General features: G+C 34.6%; 1 protein-coding gene across 3 annotated transcripts in view; it reads right to left on the bottom strand.

Moving 5' to 3' along the window:
* The window catches only part of ptprz1a (protein tyrosine phosphatase receptor type Z1a), a 127,214-nt gene extending 113,026 nt beyond the window's left edge, over positions 1–14,188 (bottom strand). For all 3 annotated transcript variants that reach the window (XM_061894383.1, XM_061894384.1, XM_061894382.1), the window contains exon 1: positions 13,939–14,188. In XM_061894383.1, the coding sequence (XP_061750367.1) occupies positions 13,939–13,999 (61 nt within the window). In that variant the 5' untranslated portion in view covers positions 14,000–14,188. The remainder of the gene's footprint in view (positions 1–13,938) is intronic.
* Positions 14,189–16,205: the final 2,017 nt, after the last annotated feature.

Genomic DNA, 16,205 nt, shown 5'->3' on the forward strand with positions numbered 1-16,205 from the left:
TAGTTATTACTAGCAGATACACCTTACTGTAGTACTAGTACACTACTAATAATTACTGGTAGTACTGGTACACTGCCACTAAATACTATAGTACTAGTACAATACTACTCAATACTTGTTCTAGTATTACTTGTACACTGCTACTAATTACTATAGTACTAGGACAATAGTACTCATTACTAGTAGGTAGACCTTGCTATAGTACTCGTACACCACTAATAATTACTAGTACTAGTAGTACTTGTACATTGCTACTGATTACTATAGTACTATTAAACCACTAATAATTACTAGTACTAGTAGTACATGTGCATTACTACTAATTACTATAGTACTAGTAAACCACTAATAATTACTACTACTAGTATTACTTGAACACTGCTACTAATTACTATAGTACTAGTACAATACTAGTTATTACTAGCAGATATACCTTACTATAGTATTATTACACCACTAATAATTACTGGTAGTACCGGTACACCGCCACTAAATACTATAGTACTAGTACAATACTACTCAATACTTGTTCTAGTATTACTTGTACACTGCTACTAATTACTATAGTACTAGGACAATAGTACTCATTACTAGTAGGTAGACCTTGCTATAGTACTCGTACACCACAAATAATTACTAGTACTAGTAGTACTTGTACATTGCTACTAATTACTATAGTACTAGTAAACCACCAATAATTACTACTATTAGTATTACTTGTACATTGCTACTAATTACTATAGTACTAGTAAACCACCAATAATTACTACTATTAGTATTACTTGTACATTGCTACTAATTACTATAGTACTATTAAACCACTAATAATTACTACTACTAGTAGTACTTGAACACTGCTACTAATTACTATAGTACTAGTACAATACTAGTTATTACTAGCAGATATACCTTACTATAGTATTATTACACCACTAATAATTACTGGTAGTACCGGTACACCGCCACTAAATACTATAGTACTAGTACAATACTACTCAATACTTGTTCTAGTATTACTTGTACACTGCTACTAATTACTATAGTACTAGGACAATAGTACTCATTACTAGTAGGTAGACCTTGCTATGGTACTCGTACACCACTAATAATTACTAGTACTAGTAGTACTTGTACATTGCTACTAATTACTATAGTACTATTAAACCACTAATAAGTACTACTACTAGTATTACTTGAACACTGCTACTAATTACTATAGTACTAGTACAATACTACTCATTACTACCAGGTACACCTCACTATAGTACTAGTACACCACTAATAATTACTGGTAGTACTGGTACACTGCCACTAAATACTATAGTACTAGTACAATACTACTCAATACTTGTTCTAGTATTACTTGTACACTGCTACTAATTACTATAGTACTACGACAATAGTACTCATTCGTAGTAGGTAGACCTTGCTATAGTACTCGTACACCACTAATAATTACTAGTACTAGTAGTACTTGTACATTGCTACTAATTACTATAGTACTATTAAAACCACTAATAATTACTAGTAGTAGTAGTACATGTGCATTGCTACTAATTACTATAGTACTAGTAAACCATTAATAATTACTACTATTAGTATTACTTGAACACTGCTACTAATTACTATAGTACTAGTACAATACTACTCATTACTAGTAGGTACACCTTACTATAGTACTAGTACACCACAAATAATTACTGGTACTAGTAGTACTTGTACACTGCTACTTATTACAATAGTACTAGTACACCACATATAATGACTATTACTAGTAGTGAAGTGAAGTGAAGTGAATTATATTTATATAGCGCTTTTCTCAAGTGACTCAAAGCGCTTTACATAGTGACACCCAATATCTAAGTTACATTTAAACCAGTGTGGGTGGCACTGGGAGCAGGTGGGTAAAGTGTCTTGCCCAAGGACACAACGTCAGTAACTAGGATGGCACAAGCGGGAATCGAACCTGCAACCCTCAAGTTGCTGGCACGCCCACTCTACCAACCGAGCTATGTACTGGTACACTGCTACTAATTACTATAGTAATAGTACACCACTACTAATTACTAGTACTAGTAGTACTGGCGCACTTCTACTAGTTAGTAGTACTGGTACACTGCTACTAATTACTATAGTACTAGTAACCCACTAATATTTACTAGTACTACTATTACTTGACCACTATTACTAATTACTATAATAGTAGTACAATAATACTCATTACTAGTAGGTACACCTTACTATAGTACTCTTACACCAGAAATAATTACTAGTACTAGTAGTACTGATACACTGCTACTAATTACTATAGTACTAGTTACCCACTAATATTTACTAGTACTAGTATTACTTGACCACTATTACTAATTACTATAATAGTAGTACAATAATACTCATTACTAGTAGGTACACCTTACTATAGTACTCTTACACCACGAATAATTACTAGTACTAGTAGTAGTGATACACTGCTACTAATTACTATAGTACTAGTTGCCCACTAATATTTACTAGTACTAGTATTACTTGACCACTATTACGAATTACTATAATAGTAGTACAATAATACTCATTACTAGTAGGTACACCTTACAATAGTACTCTTACACCACGAATAATTACTAGTACTAGTAGTACTGATACACTGCTACTAATTACTATAGTACTAGTAAACCACTAATAAATAGTAGTACTAGTAATACCGGTACAATGCTACTAATTCCTATAGTACTAGTACAATACTACTCATTACTAGTAGCTACACATTACTATAGTACTAATACACCACTACTAATTACTATACCTAGTAGGACTGGTACACTGCTACTAATTACTATAGTACTAGTATAATACTACTCATTACTAGTAGGTACACCTTGGTATAGTACTAGTAAACCACTAATAATTACTAGTACTAGTAATACTTGTACATTGCTATTAATTACTATAGTAGTAGTAAACCACTAATAATTACTAGTATTACTTGTACACTATCACTAATTACTATAGTACTAGTACAATACTACTCATTACTGGTAGGTACACCTTAGTATAGTTCTAGTAGACCACTTCTAAGTACTAGTAGTACTGGTACACCGCTACTAATTACTAGAGTACTATTACACCACTACTAATTATTAGTACCAGAAGTACCGGTACACTGCTCCTAATTATTAGTACGAGTACACCGCTGCTAATTAATGTCTAGTTAGCATGTAGCTAATTTAGCGTGATGTTAAAATGTAAAAGTAGCATGTAGCTCGCATAGCTAAGTTCATGTAGCTAACCTAACACGATAATAAAATAAAATGTTAGCATGAAGCTAATATAGTTATGCTAGTGTTGCTAACCTAGCATGATGTTAAAAATGTAATGTCAGCATTTAGCTCTTGTGGCTATGCTAGTTTTGCTAACCTAGCATGGTGATAAAAAGTAATGTTAACATGAAGCCAACATAGCTACGCTAGTGTTGCTAACCTAGCATGATGTTAAAATGTCACGTTAGCATGTAACTTGCATAGCTATGTTCATGTTGCTAACCTAACATAATAATAAAATATAATGTTAGCATGAAGCTAATATATTTATGCTAGTGTTACTAACTTAGCATGATGTTAAAAATGTAATGTCAGCATGTAGCGCATATAGACATGCTAAGGTTGCTAACCTAGCATAATAGCAAAAATGCAATGTTAGCAAGAAGCTGGTGTTGCAAACCTAATATGATGCAAAAATGTATTGTCAGCATTTCGCTCTTATGGCTATGATAGTAGCCCTGCGATGAGGTGGCGACTTGTCCAGGGTGTACCTTGCCTTACGCCCAAATGCAGCTGAGACAGGCTCCAGCAACCCCCCGCGACTCCAAAAGAAGTAGAAAATGGATGGATGGCTATGCTAGTGTTGCTAACCTAGCATGGTGATAAAAAGTCATGTTAACATGAAACTAACATAGCTATGCTAGTGTTGTCCTCCTAGCATGATGTTAAAATGTCACGTTAGCATGTAGCTCGCATAGCTATTCTAGTGTTGTTGACATCTGTTTCCTTATTGTGACATTGTATATGACATCTATTACATTGGGCAAGTGCACACTTAGTGTATACTGTGTGTCTAAAGTACACATGAGCACTTCTTGGAGACAAATGATGTATTCATTCATTAATAGACAACAAAAGATCATGTTTGGTGTATTATCCAGCTGTAGTAGATTGGTGCAAGGTGTAGGCCAGCCATATGTGTCAAGCCTCCATCTTTTGAGGCAACGTCTGAACTTAAACATCTTTGAGGTGTCTCTTTGATGCCAGATGGAACATTCTCCTGCTCCTCCTCCTTCCGTGCCAGCCTGCCACCTCCTTCATGCCCCAAAGCTTCACTGGACGTGAAAGAGGAGGAGGAGGAGGAGGAGGAGGAGGAGGAGGAGATCTTTCTGCGGGTAGCGAAGCCTACAGCACATTTAAACTGGCTCGCCAACAAAAGGCTTCACATCTCCAGAATAAAAAAACAAAACCGAATAAAAAAAAATAAAAAAAAGACGCCTCCTCGCCAAATTCTCTCCCTCTTTTTTTTTTTCCTTCTGAAGAAAGGAGAGCCAGCAAAGCACATCTGACAACGTCTGAGGATCACACACACACCTTCTGATCCTCATTCACCCCCTTCTGCAGCCTGCAGGGGGCGCTAGTCAGCATTAGTGATTTTATACAAGCACGACCAAACAACAATCCTATTAATAGTTGTCAAATGCAGAATATATATATATATATATATATATATATATATATATATATATATATATATATATATATATATATATATATATATATATATATCCATCCATCCATTTTCTACCGCTTATTCCCTTTTGGGGTCGCGGGGGGCTCTGGCGCCTATCTCAGCTACAATCGGGCGGAAGGTGGGGTACACCCTGGACAAGTCGCCAACTCATCGCAGGGCCAACACAGATAGAGAGACAACATTCACACTCACATTCAAACACTAGGGCCAATTTAGTGTTGCCAAGATCCCGAGCCTGGATCTGCCACTGCCTATATATATATATATATATATATATATATATACATGTATATATGTATATATATATGTATATATATATATCCCGATTTGAACCCAGGACTGCAGGAACTTCGTATTGTGAGGCAGACGCACTAACCCCTCTGCCACCGTGAAGCCTATATATATATATATATATATATATATACTGTATATATATATATATATATATATATATATATATATATATATATATATATATATATATATATATATATATACTATTGTGAGGCAGACGCACTAACCCCTCTGCCACCGTGAAGACTATATATATATATATATATATATATATACATATATATATATATATATATATATATATATAGTCTTCACGGTGGCAGAGGGGTTAGTGCGTCTGCCTCACAATACGAAGTTCCTGCAGTCCTGGGTTCAAATCCAGGCTCGGGATCTTTCTGTGTGGAGTTTGCATGTTCTCCCCGTGAATGCGTGGGTTCCCTCCGGGTAGTCCGGCTTCCTCCCACCTCCAAAGACATGCACCTGGGGATAGGTTGATTGGCAACACTAAAAAATTGGCCCTAGTGTGTGAATGTGAGTGTGAATGTTGTCTGTCTATCTGTGTTGGCCCTGCGATGAGGTGGCGACTTGTCCAGGGTGTACCCCGCCTTCCGCCCGATTGTAGCTGAGATAGGCGCCAGCGCCCCCCGCGACCCCAAAAGGGAATAAGCGGTAGAAAATGGATGGATATATATATATTCATACATAAATTAATACATATACTGTATATCAGTATATGTAAGGACCAGATGAGTCGCCCCTGTCCTAAAAATAGCTCAAATAGCAGCACTTACCAGTGAGGTGCCTCTATTTTTTACATTTTATTTATTTACTAGCAAGCTGGTCTCGCTTTGCTTGACATTTTTAATTCTAAGAGAGACAAAACTCAAATAGAATTTGAAAATCCGAGAAAATATTTTAAAGATTTGGTCTTCACTTGTTTAAATAAATTCATTTATTTTTTTGCTTTCAGACAGACAATTTTTTCAGAAAAAAATACAACCATAAAAATTATTTTTAAACACATATACTTTTTTACCTTTTAAATTCCTTCCTTTTCTTTCCTGACAATTTAAATCAACGTTCAAGTAAATTATTTTTTTCTGTGGTAAAGAATAATAAATACATTTTAATTTAATTCTTCATTTTATCTTCTGTTTTTTTGACAAAGAATATTTGTGAAATATTTCTTCAAACTTATGATTAAAAATAAAATAAAAATATTCTGGCAAATCTAGAAAATCTGTAGAATCAAATTTAAGTCTTATTTCAAAGTCTTTTTAATTTCTTTTAAAATTTTTGTTCTGGAAAATCAAGAAAATAAATAATGATTTGTCTTTTTTAGAAATATAGCTTGGTCCAATTTGTTATATATTCTAACAAAGTGCAGATCGGATTTTAACCTATTTAAAACATGTCATCTAAATTGTAAAATGAATCTTAATCAGGAAAAATTAATAGTCATAGTCCAAAAATTATTTTTAATTTTTTTTCAAAAAGATTCGAATTTGCTAGTATATCTCTTCTTTTTTTCGTCTGAATTTTGTGAATTTTAAAGACTCGAAATTGAAGATAAACTATGTTTCAAAATGTAATTTTTATTTTTTTTCGAGTTTTCTCATCTTTAAACCGTTCAATTAAGAGTTTTTTTTTCATCATTATTCTCTACAAAAAGCCTTCCGTAAAAGGAAAAAAAAATGTACGACTGTTTCTATATATATTTATTGTGAGAAATCATTAAGATGATCAGTGTTTCCACAAAGATAAATATCATTAATTATTAATAATAACATAGAGTTAAAGGTAAATTGAGCAAATTGGCTATTTCTGGCAATTTATTTAAGTGTGTATCAAACTGGTAGCCCTTCACATTAATCAGTACCCATGAAGTAGCTCTTGGTTTCAAAAAGGTTGGTGACCCCTGCTGTATATATTTATATACATATACTCAATATTTATTCATACATATGCTGTATATTCATATAGATATACTCCTTTTTATTAACACACACAGTCACCCATTGTCTCGTCGTGCTTAGAAATTGGTGCTTAATTCTCTACCTGACATTTTTTTATGTCGTATCAAGACGGGGACTTTGGTGTGGTTTGTTTTCCCGTGGTGCAAATCGACTGGACCGGACATGGCATGAAGGTACTGAATGAATCACTCAAAAGTACCAAACAAAAGGCGCGCACAAGGCGGAGGCAAAAACAACTTCGGACATGAAACATGAACTTAAAAAAACTCACAAAACTGTGGACATAAAAACGAAACACTTACTGTGGCGTGAAGAAGTCAAAAACAACAGAGGAATGGCATGAGCACTATGGCATGGGCCGCGTAATCAATCGGATGTCAATGGGGTGTAGAGGGTGATGTCGCCAGGCTGACTGCCTGGCAACTGCAGGCTTAAATGGTGCTGTGGTGATTAACAAGTGCATGAGTCCAAGTGAATTAGGTGCGTGACATGACAGGGGAAAACTATTGAGATGTCATGGTGACAAAAACAAACAAGAGTGCACAATGAGTCCAACACCAAACAAAACGTGACCACAAAACATGACATGTTGGATATATGTCAGTTTTGACGCGTATTCTAGTTTTTGTTTGGCCGTGCCTTAAGCGTGTTGAAGCTTGAAAATGTGTAAATTGATTATGAATGTTAAAGATAGGGTAGTGTTGGTCACTAGGTGACTGAAGACCAAGCAATGTTCAGTATCGTGGCCTCTGATTGGCTCAGCCTCTGCCAGCATCCAGTCATGTCTTTACCAGTGTAGCGTTGAAATAGCAACCTATTGTAACAAAATCATTAGATGGTGTACCTAATAAAGTGTCCAGCTATTGTAACAAAATCATTACGTGGTGTACCTAATAAAGTGTCCACCTATTCTAATAATATCATTAGATGGTGTACCTAATAAACTGTCCACTTATTGTATTATTTTTAGAAGGTGTACCTAATAAAGTGTCCACTTATTGTCCACCTGTTGTATTAATATCATTAGATGGTGTACCTAATAAAGTGTCCACCTATTGTACTAAAATCATTGGAGGGTGTACCTAATAAAGTGTCCAACTATTTTATTAATATCATTAAATTGTGTACCTAATTATGTGACCATTTAATTTAATGTCATTAGATGGTGTACCTAATAAGGTGTCCACTTATTGTACTAAAATCATTAGATGGTGTACCTACTAAAGTGTCCACCTATTGTGTTAATATTATTAAATGTTTACCGAATAAAGTGTCCACTTTTTGTAGACATCGTCAGATGGTGTACCTAATAAAATGTCCACCTATCGTATTAGATGGTGAACCTAATAAAGTGTCCACTTATTTTATTAATATCATTAGATGGGGCACCTAATAAAGTGTCCACTTATTGCATTAATAATATTAGGTGGTGTACCTAATAAAGTGTCCACTTATTGTATTGATATTTTTAAAAGGTGTACCTAATAAAATGTCCACATATTTTATTAATATTATTAGATGGTGTACCTAATAGTGTCCACCTACTTTATTAATACTATTAGATGGTGTACCTAATATACTGTCCACTTATTGTATTATTTTTAAAAGGTGTACCTAATAAAGTGTCCACTTATTGTATTAATATTACTAGATGGTGTACCTAATAAAGTGTCCGCTTAATGTACAATATCTTCTGATGGTGTACTTAATAAAGTGTCCACTTATCGTACTAAAATCATTGGATGGTGTACCTAATAAAGTGTCCACTTACTGTATTAACATTACCAGATGGTGTAGCTAATAAAGTGTCCACCTAATGTATAATATCATTAGATGGTGTACCTAATAAAGTGTCCACTTATTGAATTGATTTTATTAGATGGTGTACCTAATAAAGTGTCCACTTATTGAATTGATTTTATTAGATGGTGTACCTAATAAAGTGTCCACCTATTGTGATATAATTAGATGGTGTACCTAATAAAGTGCCCACTTATTGAATTGATTTTATTAGATGGTGTACCTAATAAAGTGTCCACTTATTGAATTGATTTTATTAGATGGTGTACCTAATAAAGTGTCCACCTATTGTGATATAATTAGATGGTGTACCTAATAAAGTGACCACTTAATGTAATGTCATTAGATGGTGTACCTAATAAAGTGTCCACTTATTGTGATATCATTAGATGGTGTACCTAATAAAGTGTCCACTTATTGTGATATCATTAGATGGTGTACCTAATAAAGCGACCACTTAATGTAATATCATTAGGTGGTGTACCTAATAAAGTGTCCACTTAATGTAATATCATTAGATGGTGTACCTAATAAAGTGTCCCCTTATTGTAATATCATTAGATGGTGTACCTAATAAAGTGACCACTTAATGTAATATCATTAGATGGTGTACCTAATGAAGTGTCCACCTATTGTGATATAATTAGATGGTGTACCTAATAAAGTGACCCATTAATGTAATATCATTAGATGGTGTACCTAATAAAGTGTCCCCTTATTGTATTATCATTAGATGGTGTACCTAATAAAGGGACCTCTGTCCCTCCAAGCATGAACTCCTCTGTATAACAATTAAGAAGTGGACCAAAACCACTTAGACTTAGACTTAGACGAACTTTAATCATCCACACTGTAGCTCAGTTACAAAGGATGGAAAGGATAAGGATGGAAAGGATAATGCACACAAGGGCACAAAAAGAGGGCGAAAACCAAAGGTATTAAGGAGACTAAAAATGTACCATAGTAAAGAGGAACTGCACTTTTTTTGGAATGTTGTTTATCGTCCACAATCATCATAAGAGACAAGAACACACATGTCTTTTTTTTCTTTTTAGGATTTTAAAGAGGATTAAAAAAATGTTTGCGAGACTAGAGAGTCATCGTTGTAGCCTTCAAAGTCTCTAAAACAACTTTAAAACCCTCCATCAACATTTTATATACACACAAACCCTAACACCTTCATAATAATTTGTAATGTTTTATATACACAATGCAAGTATATGTACAATGTAGTCACAGACACCTTCATAACAATATGTACAATATACACAATGCAAGTATATATATGATGTAGTAACAGACACCTTCATAACAATATGTACTATGTTTTATATACACACTGCAAGTATATATAATGTAGTAATAGACATCTTCATAACCCATCCATCCATTTTCTACTGCTTATTCCCCTTTGGGGTCGCGGGGGGCGCTGGTGCCTATCTCAGCTACAATCGGGCGGAAGGCGGGGTACCCCCTGGACAAGTCGCCACCTCATCGCAGGACCCACCTTCATAACAATATGGAATATGTACAATATAGACACAGCAAGTATATATAGAATGTAGTAACAGACACCTTCATATCAATGTGTACAATATACAAAATGCAAGTATATATAATGTAGTAACACACACCTTCATAACAATATGTAATCTGTACAATATACACAATGCAAGTATATATAATGTAGTAACAGACACCTTCATAACAATATGTAATCTGTACAATATACACAATGCAAGTATATATAATGTAGTAACAGACACCTTCATAACAATATGTAATCTGTACAATATACACACTGCAAGTTTATATATAATGTAGTAGCAGACACCTTCATAACAATATGTACAATATACACAATGCAAGTATATATATACATATATATATACATACATATATATATATATATATATATATATATATATATATTTAAAATGTAGTAATAGACACTTTCATAAAAATATGTAATATGTTTTATATACACAATGCAAGTATATATATACATATATATATACATACATATATATATATATATATATATATATATATCTATATATATTTAAAATGTAGTAATAGACACTTTCATAAAAATATGTAATATGTTTTATATACACACTGCAAGTATACTATATATATAATGTAGTAACAGACATCTTCATAACAATATGTAATATGTACAACCTGACTTCTGACAACAAATGTGTGTTCCTAATCATGGCAGATTTGGTAACAACTAACTAAGATGACTATTTTGGGACAAATGAGGATTCGCAAACTTATCTTTTTGAAGCTGAACATACTGAGGATGACCTGCTGCTTATAGAAGCGAGCACGAAGGAAGCGTGAGACGCTGGAGCAGACGGAAGCCGGGAGAGGGGAATGAAAGCAATTTTGACACTCTAAATGTGGAACTTGGAGCCAAAGACATAAATGGAGTACTTACCCAAATAAACCGGGAAAAACATCATGAACAACATTTTTTTTAAAAGTGAATTTCCCTTTTAAGAGCAGCACTATCATTTAGAAGTGGACCCGAACCATCAAGTGTAGCATTGTGACTAGAAGTGGAGCAGAACCTCTTAAAAGAGGACTAGAATCGGTTAGAGGCGGAGCAGAACATTTAAGGAGAACCAGGATCAGAAGCACTTGGAAGCGTCACAGAAACAGAACTACGACTAAAATCACTTGGAAGCATATCAGAACCAGAACTAAGACTAGAAGCACTTGGAAGCATATCAGAACCAGAACTAGGATCAGAAGCGCTTGGAAGCGTCTCAGAACCAGAACTAGGAACAGAAGTACTTGGAAGCATATCAGAACCAAAACTAGGGCCAGAAACACTTGAAAGCTTAACACAACCAGAGCTAGGACCAGGAGCACTTGGGAGCATATCGGAACCAGAAGTGGGAACGGAACCACTTAGTAGCCAATCAGAACCACACCTAGGACCAGAAGCACTTGGAAGCATATCAGAAATAGAACTTAAGATCAGAGTCACTGGGTAGTACATTAGAACCAGAACTAGGACCGGGAGCACTTGGATGCATGTCAGAACAAAAACTAAGACTAGGAGCAGGACCAGGAGCACTTGGAAGCATATCAGAACCAGCACTAGGACCAGAAGCACTTGGATGCGTATTAGAACCAGAACTAGGACCAGGAGCACGTGGAAGCATTATCACAAAGAGAACTAGGACCAGGAGCACTAAGAAGAATATCAGACCAGGAGCAGGACAAAGAGCACTTTAAAGCATATCAGAACCAGAACTGGGACCAGGAGCGCTTGGGAACATAAGAACCAGAACTAGGACCAGGAACACTTGGAATTATAAGAACCAGAACTAGGACCAGAAGCACTTGGAAACATAATAACCAGAACTAGGACCAGGAGCACTTTGAAACATAAGAACCAGAACTAGGACCAGGAGCACTTTGAAACATAAGAACCAGAACTAAGACCAGGAGCACTTTGAAACAATAGAACCAGAACTAGGACCAGGAGCTTTTTTGAAACAAAAGAACCAGAAATAGGACCAGGAGCACTTGGAAACATAAGAACCAGAACTAGGACCAGGACGACTTGAAAGCATATCAGAACCAGGACCAGAACTAGGACCAGGAGCACTTGGATGCGTGTCAGAACAAAAACTAAGACGAGGAGCAGGACCAGGAGCACTTGGAAGTGTATCAAAACCAGAACTAGGACTAGGAGCACTTGGATGCATATCGGAACCAGCACTAGGACCAGAAACACTTGGATGCGTATCAGAACCCGAACTAGGACCAGGAGCAGGACAAACAGCACTTTAAAGCATATCAGAACCAGAACTGGGACCAGGAGCACTTGGAAACAAAAGAACCAGAACTAGGACCAGGAGTAATTGGAAACAAAAGAACCAGAACCAAGGGGACCAGAACTGGGACCAGGAGCACTTGGAAAAAAAAGAACCAGAACTAGGACCAGGAGCACTTGTAAACATAAGAACCAGAACTAGGACCAGGAGCACTTTGACACATAATAACCAGACTAAGACCAGGAGCACTTTGAAACAAAAGAACCAGAACTAAGGGGACCAGAACTGGGACCAGGAGCACTTGGAAAAATAAGAACCAAAACTAGGACCTGGAGCACTTGGAAAAACAAGAACCAGAACTAAGGGGACCAGAACTGGGACCAGGAGCACTTGGGAAAAAAAGAACCAGAACTAGGACCAGGAGCACTTGGAAACATAAGAACCGGAACTAGGACCAGGAGCACTTTGACACATAAGAACCAGACTAGGACCAGGAGCACTTTGAAACATAAGAACCAGAACTAGGACCGGGACTAATTGAAAGCATATCAGAACCAGACTGGGACCAGGAGAACTTAAAAACATAAGAACCAGAACTAGGATCAGGGGCACTTAGAAACATGAGAACCAGAACTAAGACCAGGAACACTTGGAAACATAAGAACCAGAACTAGGACCAGATGCACTTTGAAACATAAGAACCAGAACTAGGATCAGAAGCACTTTGAAACAAAAGAACCAGAACTAGGACCAGGAGCACTTTGAAACAAAAGACCCAGAACTAGGACCAGGACGACTTGAAAGCATATCAGAACCAGGACCAGAACCAGGACTAGGAGCAATTTGATGCGTGTCAGAACAAAAACTAAGACAAGGAGCAGGACTAGGAGCACTTGGATACATATCGGAACCAGCACTAGAAACAGAAGCACTTGGATGCGTATCTGAACTAGAACTAGGAGTAGGAGCATGTGGAAGCATTATCAGAACCCGAACTAGGACCAGGAGCAGCACAAAGAGCACTTTAAAGGATATCAGCACCAGAACTAGGACCAGGAGCACTTGGAATTATAAGAACCAGAACTAGAACCAGGAGCAATTGGAAACATAAAAACCAGAACTAGGACCAGGAACGCTTGGAATTATAAGAACCAGAACTAGGACCAGGGGCACTTGTAAACATAAGAACCAGAACTAGGACCAGGACTAATTGAAAGCATATCAGAACCAGGACCAGAACTTGGACCAGGAGCACCTGGAGGTGTATCAGCTGGACTCACCTCGGTCCACGATGAGGATGCACAGCGTGGCCAGAAGCGGCCCGCAGGTCCCGCCGTGCATTCTCGCGAGCGGGAAGGGATTCGAACTCGGCCCAAACCGGAGCAGGTCCCGATGTGCGCGTGAGTGCGCGGCGCTCAAACATCCATCAGAGTTGTGCTCGGCGGAGTTCGTGCACGCGTGGATTCTCGCGCGCCCTCCTGCTCGTCTGGACCGAACCTGCGTCTCACTCGCAGACTAACGCCGCCCCCACGCGCACGCAGTTAGACGCGCGCGCACGCGACACAATCACGCGCAGGCGCGAACACGCAACATACTTTCTGTTGATTATTCCTTTTCTCTTTGCTTAGAGATTACATGAACGACTCATTGTAATAGATTACATCTTTAACTACTTTTGAGAAAGTCATCATTTTGAACAAAGTCCACACATCCATTTTTTTTTTTTACCGCTTGTCCCTTTCATGGTCGCAGGGGGTGCTGGAGCCGTAATATTTATAATTAAGTAAGTAGGTAATCATTTTTGAAGTAATATAAATAATTATTTTTAAGTAATATTTAATTTTAAATAAGTAATAATTATTTAGTAAGTAATACTTTTCAAATACTTTGATGAGGTGGTGACTTGTCCAGGGTGTACCCCGCCTTCCGCCCGATTGTAGCTGATATAGGCACCAGCGCCCCCCGCAACCCCAAAAGGGAATAGGCGGTAGGAAATGGATGGATGGATACTTTTCAAATAATTTTAAATAAGAAATCATTTTTGAAATAATAAATATTTTCAAGTAAGCAAGTAAGTCATCATTTTTAAATAAGTATTCATTATTCCAAATAAGTAAGCTAATACTAGTTTTTAAGTATTATTTTTTAAATATAGAAAGTAAGTAATTTGTAAGCAGATATTTTTTTAATAATTCATAATTTTGAAGTAAAACAAATATTTTTAATTAAGTAAGTAATAATTATTTTGTAAGTGATACTTTTCATTTCGAAGTAAGTATTCGTGAAATAAAAAATAAGTAGTCCTTTTTGAAATCATAAATATTTTTAAATAAGCAAATAAGTAATCATTTTGAAGTAAGTGATACTTTTTAAATAAGTAATACTCTTTGAAGAAATACATATTTTCAAATAAGTAATACTTTTGAAGTACATTATCATTTTTAAATAAGTAATTATTTATTGAATACGTAATCATTTTGAAGTAGTAAATATTTTTAAATAAGTAAATAATATTTTTAAAATAAGTAATACTTTTTAAATTTGTCATAATTTCTATATAGATAATAATTTATGAAGTAATAAATGTTTTTAAATAAGCAAGTAATATTTATAAATAGGTTAAAAAAAATTTAATATGTAAATATTTTTAAAATAAGTAATACTTTTTGAAATAATACATATTTTGAAATAAGTAACTAATAATGTTTAAATATGTAATACATTTTAAATAAGTAAAAAAAAATATTAATCATTGTTTAAGTAATAAATAATTTTAAATAAGTAAGTAATGATTTTTGAATTAACAAGCAAATTTTTTAAATAACTAATACTTTTTAAATACGTAATTTAAAAATATATAATTTTTGAAGTAATACATATTTTTAAATAGGGAAGTAATACTTTTTCAATAAGCAATTAATATTTTTTAAATCGGTAATACTTTTTAAATATGTAATTATTTTTAATAAGTAATACATAATTTTTAAATAAGTAAGTCATATTTTTTTAATAATTGTACATTTTTAAACATGTAATTATTTTTAAATAGATCATAATTTTTATAGTAATACATCTTTTTTTAATAAGTAAGTCATAATATTTAAATAAGTAATAATTTAAAAATATGTAATTATTTTTAAATAAGTCATTATTTTTAAATAAGTGATATTTCAAACTAAGTAATACTTTTTGTATGCGTAATTTGTTTAAAATTAGTAATCTTTTGAAGTAATAAATATTTTAAAAAGGTAAGTAATAATTTTGAAGTAATATTTTACATCAAAAAGTAACCGTTTTGAAGTAGGTAATTACTAATTAAATAAGTAACTATTCCAAATAAGCAATCATTTTGAAGTAGAAACATTTTAAAAGTAAGTAAAAAAAAAAAAAAAAGTTTTTATTTTTTATTTTTTAAAAGTAATTCATATTTTAATTATTTTGAAGTAAGTACACATTAGGAGGTGAGGACGTCAGTAATAAATGTTATATAAGTACAGTAAGTTAGTAATAATTTTGAAGCAAGTATTCACTTTAAAGAGGTAATTAT

Source organism: Nerophis ophidion, linkage group LG03 (assembly GCF_033978795.1).
Source record: "Nerophis ophidion isolate RoL-2023_Sa linkage group LG03, RoL_Noph_v1.0, whole genome shotgun sequence".
In the NCBI taxonomy this organism is placed as follows: Eukaryota; Metazoa; Chordata; class Actinopteri; order Syngnathiformes; family Syngnathidae; genus Nerophis; species Nerophis ophidion.